At 34.8% G+C, this 19,738-nt stretch overlaps 5 protein-coding genes across 6 annotated transcripts; 2 read left to right on the top strand and 3 right to left on the bottom strand.

The window, feature by feature from the left end:
- Nucleotides 1–683: 683 nt before the first annotated feature.
- RpL12 (ribosomal protein L12) lies at nucleotides 684–2,410 on the bottom strand. The gene is made up of 5 exons (XM_064686616.1): nucleotides 2,341–2,410; nucleotides 2,218–2,276; nucleotides 2,080–2,153; nucleotides 1,851–2,031; nucleotides 684–956 (listed from the first exon to the last, which is right to left on the bottom strand). The coding sequence occupies exons 2-5, from the start codon at nucleotides 2,252–2,254 to the stop codon at nucleotides 751–753; spliced, it is 498 nt and encodes a 165-aa protein (XP_064542686.1). The 5' UTR covers nucleotides 2,255–2,276; nucleotides 2,341–2,410; the 3' UTR covers nucleotides 684–750.
- Nucleotides 2,411–4,559: 2,149 nt separating this feature from the next.
- Ak2 (Adenylate kinase 2) lies at nucleotides 4,560–6,622 on the bottom strand. Its single transcript, XM_064686604.1, has 4 exons — nucleotides 6,418–6,622; nucleotides 5,201–5,437; nucleotides 4,983–5,150; nucleotides 4,560–4,905 (listed from the first exon to the last, which is right to left on the bottom strand). The coding sequence occupies exons 1-4, from the start codon at nucleotides 6,517–6,519 to the stop codon at nucleotides 4,690–4,692; spliced, it is 723 nt and encodes a 240-aa protein (XP_064542674.1). The 5' UTR covers nucleotides 6,520–6,622; the 3' UTR covers nucleotides 4,560–4,689.
- Nucleotides 6,623–7,813: 1,191 nt separating this feature from the next.
- Nucleotides 7,814–12,244, top strand: morula (anaphase promoting complex subunit morula). Of its 2 annotated transcripts, XM_064686896.1 has the most exons (8): nucleotides 7,814–7,949; nucleotides 8,005–8,482; nucleotides 9,028–9,266; nucleotides 9,654–9,834; nucleotides 10,629–11,330; nucleotides 11,391–11,654; nucleotides 11,708–11,949; nucleotides 12,015–12,244. In XM_064686896.1, exons 1-8 carry the CDS (start codon nucleotides 7,887–7,889, stop codon nucleotides 12,213–12,215), a joined length of 2,370 nt encoding a protein of 789 aa, XP_064542966.1. In that variant the 5' UTR covers nucleotides 7,814–7,886; the 3' UTR covers nucleotides 12,216–12,244. The 2 variants fall into 2 exon arrangements, with proteins under 2 accessions (XP_064542966.1, XP_064542967.1); XM_064686897.1 differs by lacking the exons at nucleotides 11,391–11,654; nucleotides 11,708–11,949; nucleotides 12,015–12,244 and having other exon boundaries at nucleotides 10,629–10,776; nucleotides 10,833–10,969.
- Nucleotides 12,245–12,586: 342 nt separating this feature from the next.
- Nucleotides 12,587–16,127, bottom strand: Not11 (CCR4-NOT transcription complex subunit 11). The gene is made up of 6 exons (XM_064686898.1): nucleotides 16,021–16,127; nucleotides 15,847–15,929; nucleotides 14,599–14,968; nucleotides 13,936–14,075; nucleotides 12,996–13,161; nucleotides 12,587–12,776 (listed from the first exon to the last, which is right to left on the bottom strand). The coding sequence occupies exons 3-6, from the start codon at nucleotides 14,842–14,844 to the stop codon at nucleotides 12,639–12,641; spliced, it is 690 nt and encodes a 229-aa protein (XP_064542968.1). The 5' UTR covers nucleotides 14,845–14,968; nucleotides 15,847–15,929; nucleotides 16,021–16,127; the 3' UTR covers nucleotides 12,587–12,638.
- A 345-nt stretch (nucleotides 16,128–16,472) lies between these two features.
- RpL39 (ribosomal protein L39) lies at nucleotides 16,473–18,034 on the top strand. The gene is made up of 3 exons (XM_064686899.1): nucleotides 16,473–16,610; nucleotides 16,704–16,807; nucleotides 17,888–18,034. The coding sequence occupies exons 1-3, from the start codon at nucleotides 16,608–16,610 to the stop codon at nucleotides 17,934–17,936; spliced, it is 156 nt and encodes a 51-aa protein (XP_064542969.1). The 5' UTR covers nucleotides 16,473–16,607; the 3' UTR covers nucleotides 17,937–18,034.
- The last annotated feature ends 1,704 nt before the right edge of the window (nucleotides 18,035–19,738 follow it).

Below are 19,738 nucleotides of genomic sequence, written 5' to 3'. Positions count from 1 at the left end.
TCTCGAGAAGAATATATCTCCAAACATCTGTTGTAAAGAGTTTGAACAGGAATATTGAAATTATAAAGACCAAAAGGAACAAATTGGACTACTCTTTACCGGAGTGCCCGATTAACAGGACCTTCTTCTACCAAGACCAAATACAGTTCGCGCTACGTGCTTGCTTGGCTTTACTATTCATGTACCTATTTAGAGGGGTAAAAAATAGACAAGCCCCAATACGACTTAGTTAACAAAAAAAGTTGTTTCCTCTTTCCGCTCTGGCTAGCGATAAATGCATTGATCGACTTGTGCGCACATCCACACAATACACAAGACATTGTCCATTGTGCGCGACTCTGCTTGGCATTGATCAATCGGTTCTCACGGCTTGGCTTTCGGCTGAGCAATCTTTCTCTCGCTGGGCATAACACTAAAGCATATGCAATTTAAAACGACTTGTTTGTGCAATCTTTCTCTCGCTGGGCATAACACTAAAGGATATGCAATTTAAAACGACTTGTTTGTGTGGATCTGGCGGGAACTATCCTCATTGATTTCCACACATTCATTTGGGTGCGTAAAGTTTTCTAGTACTTTTTATTGCCTATGAGTGTAAACTAGAAAATTTGAGGTAATTTCTTTGAAGAATAATAAAGAAATATATGTAAACTAATTATGAATGTTTCTTGTAAAAATCCATGTTTTAAATTTTATACTGCTGATTGCAAAACGTTGGTTTTATTTATTATTTTGCAAAGGAATACAAATTTATTCTGCAGGGACTTCAAAGGAGCCATTATTAATTTCGTCAATAACATCATGAGGATGTTTTCCATCAACAGTACATCCAACACTTTGGGCAGTACCAAGAACTTCCTTGCAGGTTCCTTTCAGTTCACGAGCCATTGACCGCGGACGCATCGTACGTGCGATTGCCAAAATATCGTCGAAAGAAATATTTCCACTGTGTTTGACTGAAAATTAAAATTCAAGCATTAATATATGGGAGTAATGGCATCTTAAGATAAGCTATCCGGGCTGTTCCTACATATATACAGCCTGCAATTAATTATGGACTGCCCAAAAAAAACGAACAAAATGAGTTTTTCCATTTGCATTTACGATCATTACTATTCTCACATATCTCGAAAGCCGTAAAACAAATGTCTACAAGGCTATTAAATCTTCGGTGTGCCGAAGATTGTCATAATTTCTCGTTTTCAAATATCTTTCTTCAAATCCACCTGTTTCACACTTTTCGGAGAGTCTATCTTTCCTTAATGGAAATGTGGGGTTACAAATTTGGTGGGTAAGAATGCCGGTATAAATTAGTTTCCAAGGATCCACTATTTTAGAAAATCTTTGTAGTTTTATTCGTGCATAAGAACTAATGAATACGTTCATCAGCGAAAAACGATTGCACGAACGTTTTTGTTGTTTACATTGCGATCTTTGAAATTTCATCAATAATATATTCGCATTTTTTGAAAAATATACCCTTAGATGGAATTGCGATTTCAAAAATCTTTTCACATTCATTGAGGCGAACAGACGGGAATTACACTTGAAAGTGTGGGAATATCGCGGGAATCCATTGAATGAAACATTTTTGTTTAACATCAGATCAGCCTCGAAATTACACTCACAAATCTCTTGTTTTCACTTAAGAGATATTTCACCGAAAAACCTAATACGTGTTTAAGCGCATTCCGAAGTTCCACCCGCAACTGTGGTAAATTGGCGGAAAAAGGTTATACGGAACTTTTTCTTTCAGCATTCGAACTCCATCTTATTGAAATTTCCCTCTATTAGCCGGCAACATTTGCAACATTATCAAATTCAAATTCCGTTAGCATAAAATAACTTACTGTTCTTTTGTTTTTTCCTATCACGTGGAGGTTCTTTTAACGCCTTGATGATTAGGGAGGCAGCCGATGGAACCACAGATATCGTTGCCTGCCTGTTTTGTATGGTAAGGCATACCGTTATTTTGAGACCTTTCCAGTCAGAAGTAGCCTTTGCAATATCATCTCCTACTTTTTTGGGAGACTACAACAATTATTAGATTAATAAAAACAAAGCTTTATGTTTACTAACCAATCCAAGAGGACCAATTTTGGGGGCCAACGACGACGTAGCACCAACTTCGCCACCCACACAACGTAAGTAAACTAGAAGCAATAATATTTACGAATTAATTATGAATTTAGTTGACTTCGTTTTGAATTGAATTACCTAACTTAACTTCCGTGGGATCAAACTTAGGAGGCATATTTATATATGTATGTTTCAAGCTGCAAAGATTAAACGATCGTTAAAATATTTCAAGATTTTTATTTTACACCAGCTCGTACATACCGTCCACACAAGCGCTACCAAAAGAAAGGGTCTCTAATGAACATGGGCACGGTAAAAATAGTTTCCGGTTCTCACACAGCTTTATAGCGTTCGTTTTGGAACAATGAAATGGAACATAAAATTCTGGGGCAATGCATTTTATCACAATGGCATGGCAAATCTTATATCAATAATCATCAAAAAATATTTTAATATGAATTACAGCATTTAAATTACCGGTAAACCAACATAAATATATTATCCACGATGCGAGATTGCCGTGTGTAAATATATTTAATTGACTAAACAATAAATTGCTTTAGGTACATGTATGTACCCATTTAAATGGTTTTGATTATAGAAGAAAATTGTGTTTCATATTTAATTATAAAAGGGATAAATAAGCACTACTAAAAAATTAATAAAAATACATTATTCCCTCTGCCTGGTCCGCACTCGCAGCCTTGAAATCGTCTAAAACCATAGAACTCATTTATTTGGGAAAAAACAAACTAAATTGAAACAAACTAAAACGTAACAAAATACATATTGTGTTGCTTGTATACATATTTTTGAATATATATCTCTATACATAAAACTGTTTGTTCTGACGGAATGGCTGAATGACTGACTGACTGATTGGTGATCAACGCACAGCCTATACTGTAAGAGCTAGGGAACAGAAAGTTTCACAGTAGTTACCTTATGTGATGAAGGGGCACGATTAGACAGGGTTTCGGGGTTTCAGGGTCTCCACCCGCATGTCTGGAAAAATTGCGTAGTAAGTATTCATAACACTTTTTTGCTTACCATCCGATCGGCCTCAAACTCATTTTTAAAGATCTACATTCAAAAAAAAATGCGTTCCTCCTTTTCGTGTTCTAATTTTTATCAGTACGTAATATATTTAGAGACGTGTTTTTTCCAAGCTTCCTCGGTGGAAATTGCGATTCAAAGGTTTATTGGGCTCTGTCTTATGTTTTGTCCGATTTGCATCAAACTTATTTTCACAGCTGTACATAAGAACTTAATGAAAACGCGTTTCAGCGATTTGGTAAATTTCGCACGCAGCAGTGGTAAATTGTCGGAAAACGAAAATGAAAGTTTTTTGTTAACGTCCGATCGGCTTAGAAATAATTTTAAAAGATCTTTGAGAGAATTTATTTAAACATGCCACGGGGAAGGCCAAGGTAAACCCGCTATTATAGACACAGGTCAACATTTTCCATCCGCATAACTCGGTCAAATCTCATCCGATTTCTACGAGGTTTGGCACTTTGTTCGTGGTTTGGCCTCTAGATCTTTTTGGCATCTAAATATGGCAACATTATTCTTGGTCAAAATTCATGTAAGAATTGTACGCTCAAATATTCTATATAGACATATGTAGATCAAATATTCCCATCCCCATAACATGGTCAAATATTATCCGATTTACATAAGCTTTGGCTTTTAGTTCATGTTTTGGTCTCTAGATCAATTTGGCATCTAAATATGGCAACATCATTTTTGGTCAAATTTCATGTTAGAAATGTACCGTCAAATATCCTATATAGATATAAGCCGAAATTCCCCAACCCCATAACTCGGTCAAATCTCATCTGATTTTCATAAGGTTTGGCTTTTTGTTCATGGTTTGACCTCAAGATCAATTTGACATATAAATCTGGCAACATTATGCTTGGTCAAAATTCATGCAAAAATGGTACCCTCAAATATCTTATATAGACATAGGTCAAAATTTCTCACCCCCAGGAAAATTTAAAATAAAAAAAAAAAAAACGGAAACCGAATACAATTTTGGATTTTTATTCAATTTATTGGTATTGAATAATTTTGAAATCATTTATTTATTCAGTATTTAATTAATTAAGTTAGGTTATCTTCTATACGTGCACAACCGTCTCCTTGTTAATTATTGAATTTATTGCTTTTGTTTATATATTTAATTTTTTAAATGCACAAAATTAAATTTGAACTTACATTTATGTAGGTTGTTTGTTTTCTCCCATACCAGAAGTTTATCTAAGTACTCATAAATGGAGCAGAATGTTTGTTTCCCATAAAAAGCATTACAGCCAACATGCTTCACTGAAAAGTCGTGAATTTCGACAGACTTCCATCTTTATTTCGTTAACATTGGTGCTATTTTATAAAACTCTTTTACGCGTCTAACGTATCCCTTGTTCATTTGATTTCTAATTTAATTTTCCAGGGTAAGTTCGATTGACAAAATAAAATTCTACTTAAAATTGTTTTATTAAACAGTATTTTTATGTAAATGTGCTTCTCAATAAATGACAATTGAAATTAAACTATTGTTTAATTTTCAAAATCAAACAGGCAGTTTTCATTTTGGCATTAAGTCTGTTAATGCCAAATTTTGGAATTACATTTTCGTTGGAATATAGAGTCAATCGATGAAAATACATCACTGGCTTTTTTAGCAGCATCAACCTTAAAGTGTAATCCTCTCATACCATAATAGTCAACCAATGGCTTGGTTTGTTTATGGTAGGCCTCCAGCCTTTTTTTCAGCGCCTCAACATTGTCATCACTTCGTTTAATTAGAGGCTCTCCAGTAATCTATTGTGTTATATTTAAAATTCGCTCAGGTTATAAAATTATTTCATAAGTTTGAGTTTTGGAATGCGTTAACTTACGTCGTCTTTCATTTGTACTTTAGGAGGGGCAAACTCTTCGTGATAGGATCTCCCACTTGCTTGATGAATTAATCGACCGGTTATTCTTCTTACCAATAAATTGTCATCAATAGCAAACTCAATTACAGCATCCAAGCTCGTTCTTCTTTTGTCAAGCAATGTATCAAGCTAAGCAAAAAAATATTATATATACAATTTAACTCAATAAAAAATACTACCTTTTGAGCTTGAACAACTGTTCTTGGGAATCCATCAAGAAGAAATCCGTTTTTGCATTCTGGCTTATCTAAATTGGAATCAATCATATCAACTACCAGTTCATCTGATACAAGTTTTCCTTCGTCCATTACTTTTTTTAGTTCGGAGCCAAGTTTCGAGCCAGATGCAATTTCTGCTCGTAGCATGTCGCCCGTTGATAAATGACATACACAAAACTTTTTTTGCAGCAAGGGGGCCTAATAAATAAAACAAAAGGAATTATAAATTAATTATTTTATATTTATTTACATTTTATTCCATTTGGTTGCGCCAGGACAGCAAAATTGGTGACCTAAGCGTTCAATTCAATCGCAATTGCAATGATGTTTATAGAATTCGATAAAGATACGCGTGAATGTGTGAAATTCTTCAATTGGTGGATAATGGTTTATTTATTTGATTTATATCTATGGAGTGGAAGCGGAGGGGCGTGGATAGCTATCAAATTAAAGATATTTGATATATGTATATACTTTTCAAGAAGTTTCATGTGAAATTTGGTTACTAGCTCTTAAAACCTGAGATTTGCTAAATTACCAGTATTTCGATATCGATTTAAATCGATTGCTTGGGAACGGGCAAGTTATCGATGATCGAAAAAAAAAACTGTTCGGGCCTTATATAAATATAAGCAATCATACCCTTTAGAAAGTTTTTATGCGAATTATGTTACCTTGTTATTGTATTCCCATTTATTTATTTATTAAATTGTGTTCTTGCTCTGTCTGCCCTCATATGGGAGGTATCCAAACTTCATACAATTTTCCTGGCCATAGAATGTCATCCAATGTGTGCAGCGTTGGATGAAATGGTTTTTTGTTACAATTTCAAAACATACGTTTTTATAAAAAAAAACAAACAAAGACCTTAATATACACAACAAGAGAGACAAATCTACAGAGGCACATGGCTATATGGAGCCGGCTATTGATGCTGAGCAATCATATACAAATACATATTTTTAATCTTTAAGATCGGAGATGTTTACTTGTAACTGTCGCATACATTTGCACAACTGCAATAATACGGTTATTGTCTTTTGTTCTCTTTATTTTAAATGGGAACAGCTGTTTAATTTTTACATAAAAATAAAAACATCATGTTTTTACTTTAGCGCGCATTACGTACACATGTATTGGTATGTAGTTACATAACATTGTCTACACATATAACCCACCTGGGTCCCTTTTCCTGAGCCTGGTGGGCCTAATAGAATAGCATTTACACCAAAATTGCTAGGCTCGTAGCGCTCCACAGGTATCGATACATTTGGAGCCATAGTGTTTCAAATAGACTTCTAACTCTTCGTTTTAAGATATATTCGTTACGTTTTCATTTCCTGATGGTCGCCGCAATGATAAACGGATCACAAGAATGAACTAGCAATAATATTGCGAACTGAACCAAAAATACTCGATAACAATGTGCGTCAAGTTAGCACCGGTCACATTGTGTCGATTAGATCTTGGTTCCGGAGCCGGAACTATACACGTAAATGTTACTATTTACTGTCAACATATACTTATTATGGAGTTTAATCTCTATATATAAAGAAACTTCTTTTATTATTTAAATTTATTATTATTTATTTATGGCCGACAAAAACGATTGTATCTATATATCTAATACATAATTTTTAGTGGTAAAAGCCTTGGTTAGAATAAACATATTTCTAATATTTGTTTTATTTAACCGTCCGGCCAGCTATGTCCCTTTTCATAGCTTATTTTTTTAGTGACGGTATTAGAGCCAACAGCTTAAAAGGAAGATGTTAGTTCAGAAAATAGTGTTTTTGAGTAAAAATTAATAATAATCTTAAATTACTATATTATTTAAGAAAATACAGTAAATAGGAAAACAGAAAGAACGAAGTTAGATAGGATAAAGGGATAGTGATGAGAAATCAACGACCCAGTGGACCCTGTCCGGCAAGCTTTGCCCCTACTCATAGCTGGAAATGATTAGTGTGTCTCCGAAGGTATCCTGAAAGCAACGATTTTCTCTCATAGTACACGCAAAGAATTATGAATAGCGTAATCTGTTGGGCACGTATTTCTGAATAAGGGCGATAATTCCTGGTAGGTCTGGACGGAGTAGGCCTCGTAAGGCAAAAAGCAGAAGTTTCTTATGAACCGAGTCAATGTGATTCTGGCTAGTATTAAACTGCGGAGACCAGATGCAAGAGCATTAGTCAAAGATAGGGCGACTATGAGAGATGTAGAGAAGTTTGGTTATAAAAGGATCGTTAAACTCCTAAGACCTACGCTTAATGAATCCAAGTCGCATTTGACCACGCGCACCATATCCTCGCTCACTGTTCCCTTCTCTCGAATTTTGGCACACCAATACACTCAAAATTGTGGTCCCCGCTGGTAAAAATCTCATCTCGCAAATGTTTGTAGATACTAATAAACAATTAAATTTCTTACAATTCTGAATTTAAATTTAATTTGCGGTGTGCCCTAAAACAATTAAATACAGTTTTAAATGAGTGATTTCGGAACCAGCTTCCAAAAATCATCGCTAAATGGGCGTTGCTAGCTTGACGCATATAGTGACCGATGCTGATCTGACGCAAGTTCAATCGAACTCATTCAGGCCGGTTCAATACATCTCTAATAACAAGAAATGTATTAATACAGAAAGATGTGCGATATAAATGATTTGTGGTTAAATGTGTTAAAAATATTTCCTATTTTAGGCGGAGAGGTAAGCTGTAATAGTGGTTTCTTTCTTATGGTTTTGATATAATAGTGTTTTCTAGATTACTATGCCACCTGATGCTATTAAAGATGAAGTAATTGAAAATGTTTACCGGCATATGTCAGACATGGGCATTGTCAAAACAATAACATCTATTTTGGACATGGAAGTTGAGTCTGCAATTCGTAATGTACTTGTCCCAAAATTTTGGAAACACTTTATTTCTGAAGGAGAACCACATAAAGTTAAGCATGACATGAACATTCCTGCTTTTACTGATACAAATGCGCTGTTCTTCACATTTATCTATGCAATTGATGAACTATATGATGCCTATCAATGCCTCGAGATGATAAAACCCAGATTGCTCTATCTTAATCAAAGCGCACAATCAACCTCAAATTTGAACACAAAGATTACCTTGCATAATGCATTGCTAGCGCAGTTACCACCATCGTTTAATAATTATGTTTGTGACTTCTACTGCGTACATTTTCGTCTTTTTACCAAGGACTCAACGTTATCATTGAATACACTTGGTATGTCATTTCCATTATACAGATATTTTTATATAAAATACAATGTCAACACTATGTCGCAGTCAAAAAGCTTATACTTTTTTACTTTTTCGGTGGATTGGGGATCCCAATTGAAAAAAATTTATTTCTATGGCCGCCGATCGAGTTCTTAAAATATTGTCTTTAGTTTTAGTTTCGATTTTGATATACACCAGAGCGCGTCCGCCTCGTAAAATAAACGACACTTTCTGCAACCGGTCTTAGATGCCAAATTAATCAAGAGGCCAAACCATGAATAAAGACCCAAACCTCCCGAAAATCGGTTGAGTTTTGACCTAGTTATGGGGCTGCAAATTTTGACCTTTGTGTAAATAGAATATTTGGGGGTTTGAGGTATCTTACCAAGTATTTCAATTCCTGAGCGTTTACTAAGAGGAAAATTAGACGTTAGCCAAATTTACCATTTACGAGCTTTACTTTTATCGAACTAATATATATTATAATGTTATATCCTTCCTGCAAACTGCTGCTATTAATTTAAGTTAATTATTTAAATTTTTTTTTAGATTCTGAGGTATTCACGGAACTTCCGTGTTCTGGATGTAACATTGACCTCGACCAATGCTGCTGCCAAAAGCTTACAGAAATGGTGAATTCAACAAATATGAAATTGTTGAAGATGGGGTTAATTGACCGCTTGGCAGGAAGTGCTTTGACAGCTTTAATAAAGGTGAAGATCAAGGAACATATAAACGACACCTGCGTTGGAATTTTTGATAGAAGTCATCTAAAACAACTTGAAACGGTAAATACAAAAATTCAAACTTTTTGCGACTACATTTTAGAAGCCTATAAAGCAACTGCTAGATGGTAGGGCAAAATTGGCGAGCTTGCCAAGTTAAATGCAACATCTTGTACCTTCTGTTGTATTCCTTGCCGTGTCCTTTTGAGATCTAATCCGCTTGGCGAGCAATCTCCAGCTCGACTGTCCACAGCTGGGCGATGACATTGCTCGGGCTGGTGCGGGAATCGTGCCTCCACTATATGTTCAACATATTCCATGCATGATTTTGTAGAATAGGCTGAATGGCTGATTGTTAGTTTCCTTGCAAAGTCTCCTTGCCAGCTATTGCATACATATATTATCTTCATTCGAAATAATGATACACTATTATTGTATTTGTCTTTTTAGTGGATTAACGATGTTGTAATGATATGGCTAACGAGCATTTTCACAGAATGGAAATCAAGGGACGATATTTCTCAAGAGAAAATTCCCAAATCGGTGCAAGCATTCAAAGTCAAGCTAACATATTTCATGTATGAAACTTTTGCTCAAAATGTAATAAGTCAATTTTTTAGCATAATAATCGGTAAGTTGGCAACGTATGTTGGATTTCTAAGAATTTAATTTGTATTTAATGGATGTGATTCATAATTCAGAGTAAAGATTGTTTAAAATAATAGTCTGTGTGATAGCAACTTAACGATGCGGCAGACAGAAACCGACTACATCGCAATAACAGACGACTGCCTATCCTTTAATCGCTAGCTTAGGATAGTTCTTAGTTAGCTATACATATGTTAATTACGAGGATAGTGTTAAATGCTGCCTTTTACATTCGGTCCTTCTGATCGTCGACCTTTGGAGAAAATCGTGTTGTAACGCGCGATCCTTTGTTCCAATATACTCTGTTAGTGCGATTGTAAAAGCATAAAAGCAAAGAAGGATGTGAAACAAAGAACTCCGCATAACAGGACGTGCCAATAATAGTTCACTTAATGAATATCCAGATAACATTCATCGGAAGCAATAGAAAACGATTCGCAATTTTGTTTGTGAGGTTTCCTCTTCAAAGACATAGTTTTAGGGATTCTAAAGCGACACGAGGCATATAACCCATAGCCAAATGTATTCGAATATCGACCATTAGGCAATGTGGTAGGTATATTTTCCAAGCAGGATCCCATCTTCCAAAATCGTTGCACCAACTTTTCTGCACGTTATACAAACTTTAAGTTCCTGATCATATCCCACGTTCGGTTGTGAAGGCGATAATCTTCGAAAAAAGTGTTTTATTTAATTTAATCATCAAAACAATTTAACTGAATAAATCTTACTATATTTATGTCTTATCGTATGCTTCACATATGTAAAATATTTCAGACTACCCAGATTCTTCGCCTGCCATAGACGATTTAAGGATCTGCATGGAGAAAATAGATATGCGAGTTTACTTAACCGAATCATTAAGGAGTTCTCTAGAGGCACGAATTCTGCATCCCGGTGTCAACACTATGGACATATTGACTGGGTACGTTGCTGCAATAAAAGCTATTCGTCATCTAGATAACACTGGAGTGATATTAGAAATAGTTACGGCTCCAATAAAAGATTACTTACGAAAACGCACCGATACAGTAAGGCGAGTTGTGACTGGTCTAACTGAAGAAGGACCAACGGATCTTTCTGAAGAGTTGGCTAAAGGAGAATTTATCAAATTTGGCAAAGATTCTCACTTTAATGAATTTAGCGATTGGGAAACTTGGGAACCGGATCCTTTTGGAATCGACCCGGATGTCTTGAAGTTAAACAGTTCAAAACTGATTCGATCAGCCGATATTATATCCATGGTGGTAGATATTTATGGAAGTAAAGAATTATTTATGGTCGAATATCGCAATTTGATGGCTGATAGGTTATTGTCACAACTTGACTTTAATTCAGAAAAGGAAATTCGAAATCTTGAATTATTAAAGATAAGATTTGGTGAATCACTTTTACATAGTTGTGAAGTAATGCTAAAAGATGTTACAGATTCAAAGCGCATAAATTCTCACATCCATGGTGACGGCAATTGTGATGAAAGTAAGTAAAATTAAACCGAAAATCTCAATTCATGAATATTTATATATATATCTCAATAAGGTCCATTATTTAACATTTCGTCACTAATAATTTCGGCTCAATTTTGGCCGTCATTCAACAAGGAGAGTTTACAATTGCCAGAGGAGCTCGAAAATGAATTTAAGAAATTCACGAAAGCTTATGAGTCTTACAAAGGAAACCGTACACTTAATTGGCGCACAGTGACCGGACGTGTAAACATCGTCATCGAAATAGGCGAACGAGTATTGGAAATGACGGTGCCACCAACGCAGGCTGTAATTATTTACCATTTCCAGCATAAAAGTATGATTTGTTCCTTTTTTATTTGCCCTACCAAAACGTTTAATGTTCCATAGGTGAATGGAGTATTGAAGAGCTAAGCAGCCTCATAAAAGTTCCCCCGTCCGCACTTAGACGACGAATAAGTTTTTGGCAAAATCATGGACTGATTGCAGAGGTAGAACCTGGAGTTTTTGCACTTTTGGAGAAGGAATCTGAAAAGACTCAGTTCGAAGAGGTTAGCATTACGGATGCCGACGAAGAAGACTTGGAATCAGCTATGGCCTCTGCTAGTGATCAAAGGGAAGAAGAACTTCAGGTACGTAAATATTTTTAATAATTCAAACAGTGTTGGGACTGCTTATTCAAATTTAATTTCTTTAGGTTTTCTGGTCTTATATTGTTGGCATGCTTACGAACCTGGATTGTATGCCGATCGATCGTATTCATCAAATGCTTAAACTGTTTGCTTCGCACAGTGGAGGAGTGGAATTTACCCAGGATGAACTAAAACATTTCTTACAAAGGAAAGTTCGCGAGCATAAACTTTTATTTTCTGGTGGAGTTTATCAATTGGCTAAATAAAATAAACATATTTGCTGAATACTAAATAATATTAATCATGTATTCATTTTGAATATTTCCAAGACATAGACAGTGTAGTGGAAACAATACCCAAATTCGATTAGCGAAGCCGACTTTGACTGAGGTAGATAGCCTAATCAAGGACGGAATTACCAAAATTTATTTGTATAGGTAAAGTCACCAATGATGCAGCTAAAAAGAAAACTGTGCTGTTTTTAAGTCCGATTTTTGTTAAATTAACCATGTTTCAAGTTTGGATATTGTTGTAAGGTATTCGTAGATTGATGTGCTACTCGTCTTTTTCGTTAGGCTATCGAAAAGCGAAATGCCAGTCGGCTGGTGAAAGGCCAACTGAAAAGCCAGGCTAGAAGTTTTGCATCGCAAATTATTTTATTTAACATCTTTATAATTTTAAACCTGTTATTATTTATTATTTGTTAACGAATTTGCGGTTTGAATAGTGTCTCCGGTTTCCAAGTGTTTTATAAGACGATATAAAGCAGCAGCTTCTTTAATTTTGCTAAATCCAACACAAAATGCTTCAATTTCAATGAACAGCACCTGAAAAATGCAAAAATAACAATATATGGATCAGTTTATATAGACACTCGAAGATGGTTTAATGACTACAGCTTTAAACTATACCTCTCGATATAGTCGTCGTCATTTTGATGGGATAAATGCCAAGTTTATTTTTTTTTTTTACCAAGTAAGAATATTTGCGTTAAGGCGTTAAGCTTATGCCAACAATGTTTTACATTTTAGAATTACGGTACTTACCTTAACATTTATGATCTTGTTTCTGATCAAAGATTGAAGGAATACACAAACTAATCGAACCAACCGCGACTGCATGTACTTGTCTTTAACTGTTTCACAAGCAGATATGCAATTACTAATGTATAAATGGATGAATTCGGTGGGTAGAGGGCAAGATGTAGTCAATCTGAAAATATAAAAAATTCCATTTTCACAAAGAGTTTAATGCTTGTAAAATGTTCAAAATACTACGGTTTTAGTTGTTTTTGCTTATTTATTTTTTTGACCCCCATTTCCCCCAAGAAGGGATGGGTTTTTCTGAAAAGTGTAAAACACCCCTCAAAGAAGAAAGATCTTTGGAAATGAGTTTAAGGTATGGTAAACTAAAAACGGTCATGCAAACGTTTCTCGCGGGAGGTTCCCTACAACGTCCAAAGCGTCTTAGCATGCACCTCCATCACATAAGGTAACTACAGTACAAATTTGTGCTTCCTATCTCTAACAGTTTGAGCTGAGCGTTGAACACCAATCAGTCAGTCGGGACAAAAAGTTTTATTATGATGTTATGTGACGGCGGCGACGGGGATCGTATTTACCTATTCTCAATGGGTTCAGAGTATAAAAACAAGTAAGAATGCTTTGGTCGGAAGTCCCCGACTAGGGGAAACACTGAATCTTCTTCTACTAAAAACAAAAGATAGTTTCGAGTACTGGAACTCCCCTCAACCGACTGAACTACTTGCCACCGCCCTATACTACACAGATATACCAAGAATTTGGTTCGACGCGGTTGATCGACACTTTTGTGAAATTGTGGCTTTCCAATCTACCCAAGACTAGATTGAAAAATACTATAGCAATATAATTTAAACATACATACTTTACCCTTCCTTATAAAAATCCGAAAAAATCTGTGTTATGATAAACTAAATTTTGAGAAGAATAAATGTAAAAGACTCGCCTGTTAACGACCTCCATCGAATGTAGTGTTATGTCCATATTAACCAGAATGTTGAAATATTCCGTAATGTCGGTATTTATCATAAGCCTTAGTAAGATCTCTATTGAAATGAGAGGATTGTTTTCAACAAGCTGAGGAAGCTATATGTATATGTTAGAATAAATTTTGGTTAATTCTTTGCAAAAGATAAACAACTTCTTGCTTATAGCCTAATTCCACTGTCAACATTTCTTACATTTGCGAATGTAATGTAAAATATGTGACCTGTACGTTTTTCACATTTGCAAAATGTGATACTTTGGCAAAAAATGTTACATTTACAAAAAATGTTGGTATTTACCGCGAATTATTAATGTTTTCTTCGATGATTTATCGAATTTCGTATCGATGTTATGAAAAATAAGAAAGTATCAGCTGATATAGCAACGAATCTCACAGTTTTTAACATTTTAAGATGGCCAAATCCCGAAAAGGGTCCATTAAGTAGAGCCCCTATTTGATTTTTGGTAGGAAAACTTTGCGGCGCTTAAGTTAATCAAATCAAATCGATCAGCTGTTTCTTTTAGCGGTACACTTGCCAATGGAACCGCAAAATGTGAAGTTTGTAAATGTAACATATTTTGAGCATAGTGGAATCAGGCTATTAGATAGAAGAATACATACTTTAGCCGGTGTCAATCCATATTGATGTGCGATATTTCTACTTTGCTTTTGTAAGTCGTCAAAAAGAATTTGTTGATCTTGTAGACTAAGTGGCTGAATGAAAGCTTGCTCAATTAAAAGTTTTGTGTTGGGAGTAACATAATTTGATTTATCATATAACACAGTCAGATTTTGATTGCTTAGCTGGTTTATCCATAGCAATTCGTCTTCGAAATCCATCAACGGTGGGGCAATCGACAAAAACATCTTCGTTCCGCCAAGTTTTATGTCCACCACCAAAATATTATAACGGGCATATAAACAAATTATATTTGCTTATCAATTTCATAGACCATTCAGAGCCGAAACAACGATTCAATTATAAAAGGTTCTGCAATTGTAAAACAAACATACAAATTATTGGAACGCTCTAATTTAAAAAGTAATCAATTAAACATGTATACAAATTAGTACAACAGAATTGTTACTAGCGTAAAAACAACTCCAATCCTTCAACGTTTGCTAAATTTGTATTTAATTATCTACCCATGAACTCTACCTACATATATAACTGAATGCTTAAATCAACGTTTTCAGATTTAGTTTAAATAAATATTTTTGAAGATGGTTTAAGTTGGCTTGCAATAAGAAGAACCTTCATTATGCGAATTATTATTAATGGAACCTATTTGGTGCTTGAGATGCAACAAGTCCGTTTTACTATAATATTGCCAGGTATTAATTTAGCTTAAAGGGTCCAGATATTGTTTCTAAATTTTCCCACAGAAGAATAGAAGTTAATCCAATGAAAATGAATAGCGCGATCAATTACTCTATCACGCCTGAAAATATGTTGATAAACATAAGTGCAATATACCAGCAAACGGCCAGATATCAGACTCCTCGCATGAGGCGCAAGTTTAGCAATTTTGGGTCTTACGGCTGACCATAATAATAATAATTATTGTATTTAGATTTTAGTCAATTCCACACCAAAGTACATTAGTACCTAAATAACTTATTCTGTTTTGCTCCATCCCGGCAAACTAATAATATATTCCTAACTAGACAAAGGATGGCAAGCTCCAATAGGCACTCCTGTATCCATGCTGCTTAACTTTAGGATCAAGGTAGTAATCTTATGTCGGCACTTCATACAGGGTAACTCCAAGTCAGGCACTGCCTACTAGAAAACTCTTCAACATTTGTAAAGCTCTATATTTACTTCTGCATTTGAAAGATGTACAATGTTCATACGTTTATACATACATGTCTGCCCTCCAGTGTACAGTTGTAATTATAAATCTAAAGTAATTGTAATGCGACAGACCACAAATATAATTTAAATTTGTCTGAAAAAAATGTCAACAAAAGCATGGAAACATATTTTATGAGTTAGATTTAGAGCTTAAGTTGGTTAAAGCCAAGATTCCCAATATTTACCATAAGCTATATAAAAGGTTCAATTAATTAATTTAGAATTATTAATTTAGAATCTGTATATTATTGAAGTGTTTGTTTTTATAGATGAGCACAATTGCATCGTTTCGAATAAGATCAATTGAACTACTCACTAAACTGAAAATTTAGAACCTGAATCAAGGTAGCGGCAATTTTTGGAACTTAGCTCCGGACCCGGAATCACTCACTGATAAATTCATATATTTATGTTGTTGAGCACATCAGCAAATAAATTTTAATGCAGAATTGTTAAAATGTAAATTATTCACTGTCCAACGTCTGCAACTTAGGCGCAATCTATATTAACATATAAGAGCTTACCAAGTATTTGTCCAAATAAAATATTATTCCTATAAAAAGTATTATACTTGGAGCTTGCTCCTGCTCTAGAAGAGAGCTGGGAAAATGTCACTAGTTCCTAAAAATGAATCGATGGTTCTCAAAACATTAAAAACATCGATAGTCCCATTGATTGCTTACAAGCTCTAAAAGCGATGTTTAAAATTAATGATCTCACATCCCTAATACAACCCCTCTTTCCGGTGTAGCCTTTGACGAAGCTGGTAAAAATGGTGCGTAAATATAATCAAACATTATTGAACGAATCGTTTATTCTTTTATTAAATGTTAATTATGTTTGTTTTTTAATATTTCTTATACATTAGGCGGCACATAAATCGTTTCGTATCAAGCAGAAATTAGCTAAAAAGCTAAAGCAAAACCGATCAGTCCCACAATGGGTTCGCTTGAGGACTGGAAATACTATTCGGTAAGTTTTGCCCATCATTTGCAAACATGTAGTTTGTATACAAATAGATATATGTATATTCATATATATCAATTTAATCAGCATTAAATTAGGGAGGTTTTTCTGTTATGTGGGGTCTAATGCATAAACAAGGAAATGTAAATAAAGGAAAGGCACAAACAGCAAAATTGTCCGTTCAGCTTGTATAAATAAATTTTTGAAATATTTTCAAAAATATCCAAGTTTTTGAAGGCGTTGGTCAATGAAAACAGTTTCTATACCGATTTAGTTTTGACAAGAAATGTGCCTAGTATCAACAGTTGCGTTAACATAGCAGCCGCATAAAAGCTAACGGATTGAAGCTTTAGACAGTTTCGGCCTTCTGTTGCAGGCGGTAAATATAACGAAATCAGCCGGATGGGTAATGCTGTTGAATAAACGTGTCAATCTCGTAGCCGGCTATAAGAAGTAGACATGACATTTTGAACGTACGATCCTCTATTAGTTTGTTTATCTTCTATAACTTGCCCCATTCAAGAATTATTCAGAAATCCACTTGTTTGTATGTATGCAAACTTGTCTCAGTTTTAAAGTTATCGTCTTAAAAAACCTTTATAAAACAGACATCAAATATATATTATTTATACATACATTTCATGACAAAATTATAAGTTTACATGGAAACAAACTTGGCTGTGGATCAGGAATATATACATACATATATACATTACACAATTTGTAAAAAAAATTATTGTACCCTCTACAAGGGAATAATTAGAGAAAAATCTTTTGGGGTGCTAGACTTGGACAAGAAAACTGTCAACTGTATAGTATGCCAGTAGTTTATATAGGTTATATACCTGCCGGGTATGGTAGTGGACAAATTGAGAAAATTTGAATAATTTTACAGCTGGCTGGGTGGCGGGTGGACCCTGTATTACCCCACAAATTGTCAAAATCGACATTTGCTAAAACCAACCCATCAATCAGGTCCTATGTGCATCCTACTTTATAAATAGACTATAACTTTTTGTGGCAAATTGTACTATTATTGATATTTATTTAATTTTGAAAAATACTAATGTTTACGTTTTCTTTTAGGTACAATGCCAAACGTCGTCATTGGAGGCGTACTAAGTTGAAGCTGTAAATTTGTGGATATGCGGCTTTTGTAATTTCAATTTTCCAAGAATGAAATAAATGTATTGAAACACAGACATATAAATCAGTTATATGCAGATATATAAATCCGTTTTATTCAAGCACTGACATGGATATCACTATGTTTCTTTTGTGATAACACTAGCTAATTAGTTTTTTGGGAAAGCCGTTAATATATTATCACCCATCTTTGCATGCGCATCCCTTGCTCACATTTCCCATGTAAGTAATATATCGTTTTCGTATTAGGTATAGATTTTTGCAGGGGAATTTGCGTAGATCGCTGTTACTGATTGAATTAAAAGATGCTAATAAAAATGGTGATAACTTGAGCAGCGTATGAATTGACCTTCACTTGCTGATCCGACGCTCAAACATAAGATAATGCAAAATGCATGGGGATTGTGGTAGTTTTTTCTTATACAAATATTGTATCGCCTCAATTTCACGAAAAAAAACATCTGTTGTAATTTGTTAATTAATATAATTTACATTAAAAGCAAAGAATGTATCAGCTTGGGGTTCGGTCGCTCAGTGTCTTAGCTCACCACGCTACTCGAGCAACTGGTTGGGCCGTGTCATAGAAAAAATATGAATAAAAATGGCTAAAAAGTATGCAATTGGTTTTGTGGAAATGTATATAGCAGCCAGAAGAAGATATCTCCGAAGTATTGACTATGGTAAGCTTATGTGAGTTTTGGAAAATTAAACTAAGCATGGAAAAATGGCGAAAAACGGCTGAATGAGATGTTTTTGCTAACCATCCTATCGGCCCAAACTCATTTTCAAAGATCTTGGCTCAAACTCATTTGAGAGGTTTTTCATGCTTCATTTAATATGGTGGCAAATAGTTTGTGGTTTAAGTTTCAGGTTCAAATTCAAGTATCTATGAAAATTCATTCGAGACTTGTATCACACCGAAAAATTCGAGCTTTATCGGCGGTAAATGTGGACCAGACATAATTGGGTTTAAAGACTAGCGCCTGCATTTTAGACGCAGTACATCTATTTGCAGGTCCCAAATATAGATCGCAAATGAAGCTTCTGACAAGATGGGGTAACACACCTAGTATATGATACGATCGCTCCTAGATCCCATATAATGACAACAAGATTCGCTTTATAAACTGCTTAATTGGCGCCCAATGTTCAAAAATACAACCAGATTCAGTCAACAACTGAAGCAGCATATAGCGACAGCAGCCGCAGAATAAAAATCGCAACAACAACAGAAGCAGCACACAACGTCACCAACGACGGCAGCGACTGGAAAATTTTTACAACAACAAAGAACTAAAGCGGAAGAATAGAAACAGCAAAAACATAAACAGTTTATATAAATATATAAAAAAGAGCATATAAGTGGACCGTTCATTGATATCCTATAAGTAAATATTGCTAACAAAGCTATTACAATGCTGTCTGTAACGATAGTGAAATAGAAGAATTACTCGAAAAATTAAAGAAATTCAGCAACAAAATTTAAATGAAAATGCTGTCCTCAAATATCCTTTATTATCCACTCCCATAACTCGGCCAAAATTAAACTGTTTTTCATAAGAGATCTCTGAAAACTGAGAAAGCTTTTTCTGTCACCCCTTACCAACCACAGAAAACTAAGGAAAGTAAGGTAGATTAAACGATTAAGCATATTATCACGCCACCTTGTCGTTTTGTGTTAGAGTCTTACTATTGTTGTTTTCATTTTTTTGTAGTTCCAGCTGTTTATGTTGTTCATTTGTTGTAGTTCGTTTTGCTATAGTGTATTGTACGTCCGTTCGCTGGCACGTT

The sequence above is a fragment of the Drosophila montana genome, unplaced genomic scaffold (genome assembly GCF_035044405.1).
Source record: "Drosophila montana isolate Dmon_TW-CO22-7 unplaced genomic scaffold, ASM3504440v1 contig_3200_1, whole genome shotgun sequence".
Classification (NCBI taxonomy): Eukaryota; Metazoa; Arthropoda; class Insecta; order Diptera; family Drosophilidae; genus Drosophila; species Drosophila montana.
The sequence above is the reverse complement of the archived record's forward strand: the minus strand, read 5'-3'. Positions and strand labels throughout refer to the sequence as shown.